The sequence below is a fragment of the Saccostrea cucullata genome, unplaced genomic scaffold, assembly GCF_032062105.1.
Source record: "Saccostrea cucullata isolate Sc308-1 unplaced genomic scaffold, CSIRO_AGI_Scuc_v1 ctg458, whole genome shotgun sequence".
Lineage (NCBI taxonomy): Eukaryota > Metazoa > Mollusca > Bivalvia > Ostreida > Ostreidae > Saccostrea > Saccostrea cuccullata.
In genome coordinates this window covers 150,299-158,441 of record NW_026928578.1, presented here as the reverse complement: position 1 = coordinate 158,441, position 8,143 = coordinate 150,299, and the positions used below count along the sequence as shown (strand labels likewise).

At 35.2% G+C, this 8,143-nt stretch overlaps 1 protein-coding gene across 2 annotated transcripts in view; it reads right to left on the bottom strand.

The window, feature by feature from the left end:
• Window positions 1-3,385: 3,385 nt before the first annotated feature.
• LOC134278014 (uncharacterized) overlaps window positions 3,386-8,143 on the bottom strand; it is a 105,462-nt gene continuing 100,704 nt past the window's right edge. For both annotated transcript variants that reach the window (XM_062760314.1, XM_062760315.1), the window contains exons 49-53: window positions 7,803-8,021; window positions 5,873-5,968; window positions 5,300-5,631; window positions 4,844-5,051; window positions 3,386-4,315 (exon numbers count right to left, since the gene is read on the bottom strand). In XM_062760314.1, coding sequence (XP_062616298.1) covers window positions 4,026-4,315; window positions 4,844-5,051; window positions 5,300-5,631; window positions 5,873-5,968; window positions 7,803-8,021 — 1,145 coding nt within the window. In that variant the 3' untranslated portion in view covers window positions 3,386-4,025. The remainder of the gene's footprint in view (window positions 4,316-4,843; window positions 5,052-5,299; window positions 5,632-5,872; window positions 5,969-7,802; window positions 8,022-8,143) is intronic.

Genomic DNA, 8,143 nt, shown 5'->3' with positions numbered 1-8,143 from the left:
TATATACCTACTTCTAAGTACTGTGAAATCACAAATTTTCGTGGGTGTTTAATTTTCGTTGTTTTCAAGGTATGAAGAAATCCACGAATTTATGGCCACCACGAAATGTAAAATGTTACATACATAAGTGCTTTTTCCTCAAACCACGAAAAATTGACCCCTCGAAAATGTGATTTTACAGTATTAATTAGAAACTCTCGTTACGAATTTATTTGGAGCTCTACATTACTGGTCAGAAACCATCAAATGTTAAGCCATGGTAAGGCTCCATTACCCACAAAAGTACAGAAATAGAAAATACTGAGATAATAATTTTGTATGGATAATTGATTTTTACAACCATGTCGCCATGGTTACGAGGAAAAGAAATGGAATTTATCCAATTTCAATTTAACTGTAAAAAAAAAGTTGACTAGTGTATTAAAGCTAAACTTGATTCGTAAATAGGCATACGCCATTTCGATATTACTATCTACGATATCGGTACCGGGGTATACTCACCTGAATACGTCATTGTCACGGATATCGGCCTGGAATGACGATCCGCGTGTTCGTGTTGGTTATTTTGTATTTCTTTTGTTTACATTTTATTGCATTTACGTGTATTTGTACTCGTGTATTTTTGCTAAGAAGGACACTGACATTGCATCGATCGTGTATTTGTGTGTGTATACTGCATTGACCTGTGCAACTATTGTTTCTTTGGTATCTTACTTTCATAAACAATATTATGTGACATTCTATAATTAACCCTTTTGTGGTCAAGCCTGATGTTTTCCTGGCTTTTTACGATTTAGATTTTTTAGGTGCCAGGAAAACGTCAGAACCGGCGCCATTACGAAAACTGGGAAATCGCCGCCTCCAACTTGCAATTGGGCCCTCGAATGAGACCCTAAAATTGAGGTCCTGCTCAATGATCATTGACTCAATGTGCCGAGCATAAGTGTTAAAACTGGCAGTCCTCCACCAACATGTGGTGGCATCTAAATATCGAAGCCCATTGAAACAATAATATTGGGAGAAAATCAAACATGGACCTTTTAAAACATCAGAGATTGGTTCAGGTGCCACTGAGGAGTAATGATTTCCTGACCTCGCCGTGTACTTTTTGTTTATATGATCGGGTAAACAGTAAAATCTATCAACAAACAAGCTAATTCAGAGAATTCGTGTCCCCCGCTTAGGGAAAAAGTCGGATCCCCCTGACTAAATTTGTAGAATTAGACATATTAAATATATACATGTATACTGAGGCAAATAAAATACATGTATGTCAATATGCATATACAGATTTGATTGCTTATTCTTTATTATGTGTATAGAAGATTCTTTTTATATGGAATATTTATCACACTGTAATGATGATTTTATAACCTCATAAATTTTTCATTTCACATGCTGAATACTATCATTTAGTAAAAAAAAAAAAAAAAAAAAATGTACATGTATTTAAAAAAAAATAGAAAAGAAAAAAAGAAAGGATCGACCGGGATTCGATCCCGGGACCTCTCGCATGTGAAGCGAGAGACATAACCAATCGACCACGGATTCGCTTTACTCTGTGTGAAGTATATGCAGAATTGAAGTCGCATACATGTATATATTCATGTTCGGTATTCTCAAAATTTTACACAATCCATGGTGTTTGATTTATATAGCCTTTATTAAACAGTTTTAATAGATGTAACAAGAACATAAAGTCCGCCGAGAACCAGTTTCATACGCAATAACTCGCCTCATGCCCCTGCGCTAAAAATAGCGACATGTAATACTATAAATACTAATAAAACAAACGGGGCGGGGCACTTTGAGAGGGGCGAGAGAGGTCCTAGGGAGTTTTGGTATAAAATTACATTGCATAAGCTCAAAATCTTCCTGAAATATCGCCCGGAAATGATAGTGTTACACACAGACAGAATGTATAAATTTTCGACCTTGAACTTTGACCTTTTGACCTCAAAATCAATAGGGGTCTTCACTAGGCCACAGGGAGTTGTTATGTAAAATTTCATTGCAATAGCTCAAATGGTTCTAGAGATATCGTGTGGAAACGAAAGTGTTTTAACAGACAGAATTTGCTTATTTATGACCTTGACCTTTGACTTTTTGACCTCAAAATCAATAGGGGTCTTCTTTAGTCCATAGGGAGTTGCTATGCTAAATTTCATTGCAAAAGCTCAAAGGGTTCTCGAGATATCGTGTGGAAACGAAAGCGTTACAGACAGACAGAAAGACGGACGGACGGACAAACCCAAATTAATATCCCCCACTTTTCAAGCGGGGGACAATAATCAGTGTCAACATGATAGTCTAACAAATAATCAGTGTCAACATGATAGTCTAACAAATTGAATGCAAATTTTGACTTAGCAATAGATTGTTTTTGCTGAGAAGGACACTGACATTGTATTGACCATAAAATTTGTGAAATGTTGATTTTGATATCCGTGTTGCATCAGTTCTCTATTGTTCGTCTATTGCCTGATTTTAATAATTGATCGTGCTTATAACATGCTTTTGTGTATGGAGATAAATTGGGAAATTAATGATATATGCATGCAGTAACGGTATAATGCTTCGAAAGAAAGGGAGCTTATGAAAGAAAAGTTAATACGTTCATCACCTATAAAGTTTAATCGTTAGTTTGCCATTAAGTTTCTTTCCTCCAGTAGACATAACTAAACATGTTACAAATATTTCGGAGTCTGTTGTGTCTTTAACTTCAAGTTCAAGGGGATATTTCGATTCAACAAAGGCCTGAAAATGAAAATACTGTAGAAGTACTTTTTTCCGCGTGGTATTAATTTACGCTATGTACGCGGTCACAAATTTTCCGCGGAAAGCGAGGGGATATTAAATCTCTATCATCTGTCACAAAATCATTAACCTTGGTCACAAATTTTGAAGGATAAGAGATAGGGCTTTCTTTCTTTCTTTTTTTTTTTTTACATGTTTATTACCTGTGACAAGGACTTTCTAAATACATGTATACTTGAATTTTTGACCTGCAACCTTGAAGATTGACACAATATGTCATTAAAAAAACACATCCCATCCACTAAGACACCAAAAACAGGGCACCACAATTCTTTGAATTTGCTTCTTGTTTTCAATCCCTGGCCTAATGGTGAAATGTTTCAGTTACCTGAACAAGAGCTCAATTAATTTTTGCCTGATCCATGGGTGATTTCATCAGTTCAAAATCTGACCTATATGTGAATTTATTGGCTCAGTGATGACTTGACCTGACCAGGTGGTAAATTAATACTTTCATTACCTGCTCAGGACAAGTTTCCATTTCAGTAAATTAATCAGTCTATTTCCTGACTAAGCTACATGCTTTAACAATGAGGTTAAAAATCAAAAAGAGACAAAAATCACAAAATTGATTGTGTTAATTTTAATGACAGAAAAAATAAGTAAAAATTTAACAGGATTGAGCAAGTCAATTAACAATATATCAGTGACCTATCACAGATTATGTAACATCACAGAATTCTAACATCTTGAAAGCCCTATGTACAGTAACAAAGTTGAAAAATATCCTTTAAATGAAGGTAATTATAAGAAAACTTCTTCCTCAGAAACAGAGTTGCATTATTAGTCTATGTATGAATAAAGCTTAACTAAAATTAGATGAAAATTATTTTTAAAGAAATATACAATCCTATAAAAATATATGCATGGAGAATTGCATCAATATATGGTCTATGTGTGTTTAAAATGGACACTATTTGAAAAGTAATGTTTGATATTTTGACTTTATTCCTTGATCTAAGTTTATGGTCTCATAAGAGGACAGCTAGATACATGTAGATGGATGGACAGTAAAAAAAACTACATACCCCTGAATCTTCAAATTAGGGGGCATAAAAAATAACATATCAAAAACATGTTACTAAAAGTAAAGGGATAAAAAAATAAAATTGATATTTTATATACATTGTACAGATTGTAATAATGTAATTTCAGATAAATTTTTCAAACCTTATAAAAAAGAATGTTGAATCTGAGTCATGCCTTTATTAGGCAGGTAAAGTGATGGTTCCTAGTATATCAGTGTAGTCCCCACCAGCAGCTATGGCACGCACAATCATGTAGACCTTGAGTCGGGAGGTACCAGTCACCGAGTCAGGAAGTCCAAATGTAATACTGGTGGCACGGGTCTCCTGCCACTGTATGACGTTACCCCCACCCAGAGCAGTTCCAGCTGATACTTCAAACCTCAGCGGATGATCGGAGGTAAATATCCCATCCCATGATACAACAAATTCTTTGTTTCCATCGTGCCAGCTTAATGAGAGTTGTTTGGAAGCTATAAAGAAAGGGAATGTTTTTTTAAGTGCTTTTGCTTATTTTGCTAATTTGCTTATTTTCATTTTTTTGTGGTAAGCAGATATTCATAAATAAAAATGTTTAGGAAAATCTGTTTAAGAAAAGGAAAAGTAACCAAAGCTGAATTAATTTACCGGGTATTTTCAAATGAACAACTTGAACTTTTTGTTTCTGAGGGCCATCATTAAAATATTTTTCTTTTTGATACACTGACCTATATTTTTCAAGATGGGTAAAAAGGTATTTTAAATTTGCACAAAAGATAGGTCACGAGCAAACAAATCCTAAGTCATAAACAATATTTATGGACCTTTCATGTATTGAGTTTTAGAATTATGGATCAGACACATTTTGACAAGCCCAAAGAGGGTAATCAAATATGCAATTTACTCACCCTCACTCATCTCAATTTATACAAATAAATCACAATGAAATTTCACCCTCTTTTCATATTGGGTGAATAGGATTATAAAGCTTCAATAAATATGCAGAAGACTTTCACACTCACGATCTTTGATGGGCTTGTCAGCGACCACGGTCAGATTATAATGTAGAGGGACGCTGCGCTCCAGGAGTTTGTTTATAGCCTGGAGAGTAACATTTGTTTGTCCTTGACCAAGGTCAACATTGCTAACACTGGTAAAGAGCACATCTTGAGCATCAGAAAATGTAAGCCCCATACCATCCAAATTGTACTTGTTGCTGTTCACAGATATCTACAAAGAAAATTTTCAAACATTTCAGTAGCCTTTAGCTTCTATATTGCCAAACAATCAACCTGGCCATGCTTTCCTCCTTCCTTTAAGGTCTTTCCATTTGCTGAACACATCTTGATAAGCAAAGGTAAGCAATGTCAGAAACTCATGGTTCATGAAGCTTCATTTCTCTAACAGTTAATGGTCTATTCAAAATTGGTCCCAGACTTAGACATACCTGTACCTGTACTGGTACTCAAGATAAATACCTTGTACTGTTGTACTCCAATCTTGTCTGACACTCCACTCCATACAATCCTCAGATTATTGTCTACACTCTGATAATAATCCATAGCTGGGTATTCTGTCACTGACAATGGCCGTGTCTGTATCACAGCAGAAGCCATGGATGGGGGCTGGTCAAAAACGGTCACTCCATCTGAGGATAAACTGAACAGTAGTCCTGCCTTGTTCTGACATTGTATTGTGGAGTATACGGTCCTCCCCTGAAGTACACTTGGATCAAAATCCTTGTAAGATTTTCTATCATCAATTTTAATTTTCTCAAAGCTTTGTACTTCAATGCCTTTTGGTTGATATCCTATGCAAGAAACAGTAAGCAGTATTTTAAATAAAAACTTCCACCATGTTCAAAATCTTTTGCTCATTTCTGTCTATGCTGTTAGTTAACCTGAACATTTTTATAATTGCATATCTACATTTAAAACTATATAATCTTTATATGCATGTTTAATTCTTTTCTTGGAGATAATTTTTGTCCATTTTTGGGTTTCTTTATTTTAAGCAATGCTCCATTTTCTTTCCCTACATCCAATCATTACCTATAGCCCATTCACAGTAGTCCAGACCAGATTCATCATCTGTAACTTTCCAGTTGACATACACCGTGTTCTCCTTCCAAGCATCAAGGTCTTCTCCTGCAACAAAATGAATCCATTGTAAACTTTTTTTCTAATAATAATAATATTAAACAAGCTCAGGTGACAAGATACCCCAAGAAGAAGCCCATGTCCCACACTGCTCTCCTCAGTAACTTGGACTCTTCTGTTGTTTATTTGCATACTTTCCCCTTAAATATTCCTAAATAAAATTAAAAACTGTGCACTCAACCTTACCAAAAGTCCCATCATTCACAGAGGTATCATGATTTTATTATACTGAGACAGAGGATGCTTCCATTATCAACATAACTAATCATGGTTTGTTGTTCTAAAGATGAAGACTTGAAAAGATTTTCCCTACACATGCATTTTCTTATGCAAAACTCTGATTGCCCATTGTGGCTCCATTCTACCGCAAACCCCAGGGATCAAGATTTGAACAAATTTGAAGCTACTTTACCAGCAAGTACAGGTAACTCTTGATGGCTCGAACTTCGATCTCTCCAAGTTCTTGATCGCTCGACGTGAGTCTCCGGTCCCGATTTTTTCCCCTATATAACCAAGCAAATTTACTCTTGATTTCTCGAACTCTTGATTTCTCGATACCCTTGATCCCTCGAAGTCAAAATGCAGTCCCGCTATGCATATTCTATTGAAATTTACCCTTGATACCTCGAAGTGGATATGTGTATACAAGTTACATAATTAGCAACTTTACCTGGACATTTATGGCCCAGGCAGAAGACGCAGGTCTCGTGAAACGGGATGTTTATTCAGGTGACACTGATACTGCAAGGTGATAATTGATTTATAATTAATCTTACGTTGTTGCCTATATGCTATTAAAATATCATCATCGACTGTATTACGATAATTTAGAAACGCAGTGTCACTTAGAAAATGTAATTGCAGATTACAATACGAAACACTTAGAAAATTTAGTTTTTATTTCGAGTCAGTGTCAAAGTTTAACGAAATATGAAAATCCAGAAACAGCCTCAGTGTCAATATGACAACTATTGTTGGACAAATATTTACAGAACTTTGTTCAATGCACGTGTTAGGAAAAATCACAATGCTATGTACCACGCGGCGCTGTAAAATGTCGCTTTCATATAACGAATGCGTAGTATGATGTCCGTATTATAAAGAATAAAAAATAAACATAAAATGACGATATACAATTTTTGACTTTACTCAGATTAATAAATATTCATCTAAAATATGAAATCATATCGCTGTTTTATAAAAAACCATGTGTGAAAAGGCAAGACTAATTTTTAAACCTGCCAAACAAACCTGGAAATTCTGTACTCTTGAAAACTCGAACTCTTGATCTCTCGAAGTTTTTCCTCTGTCCAGCGGACTTCGAGGTATCGAGAGTTACCTGTATTTTCATCTCTTATGACCCCATGGTTCTTGAGGACAAGAGATTTAAATTACCCAATCTTGATCATTTGCCCTTTGAAGAGGATAGGACCCTTCATATGAACAAACCTAAATCCTCTTAACCCAAAGATAATCTGTGCTAAGTTTGGTTGAAATTGGTAGTTTTTCTGGAGGAGAAGATGAAAATTTGGAGAGTTTATGACAAGAACAAGAAAGAGAACAATGGACGAATTTGATCAGAATAGAGCCTTCAATTTAAGTGAGCTAAAAAAACTGCAAAACTATAAAAATCTTTTCAGCTTCACAAGCATAAATATGTAACAAAGAAAGCAGTACAGTTCATTTGTATATCTGGAATGTACAGGTTAATGTATAGCCTAATGTTGCTTTCTTACATTTCACTCAAAATGCAAATGTACATATACCAAATGTTCCATAATTTGAATAGATAACTGTTTTTCATCTGTAGTCTGATATATACCTAACAAATCACCATCCAGGACTTCTTCTATTTTTGGAGGGGTAAGGTCTACCAGAATTTTATCTGAATAAGAAATGCCCCTCAAACCAGCTGAATTCTGGGCCACAGCTGTGATGTATATATAGGAATCATGAGTCAAGGTCACTTGGGAGTTAAAAGCAAAGTTGGAGAGTCCCACACTCTGGAAATTCTGTAACTGTGTCCCTCCTCTTGTGTAGCCTAGATAAACAATTCAAACTGAAAAGTTATCTGAGAACAGAATTTCCTTGCGCTTAAGGAGTATAGGTAAAAACTATCTTTAAAATATAACTTCTTATGAACATGAACTACTGTAAATCACT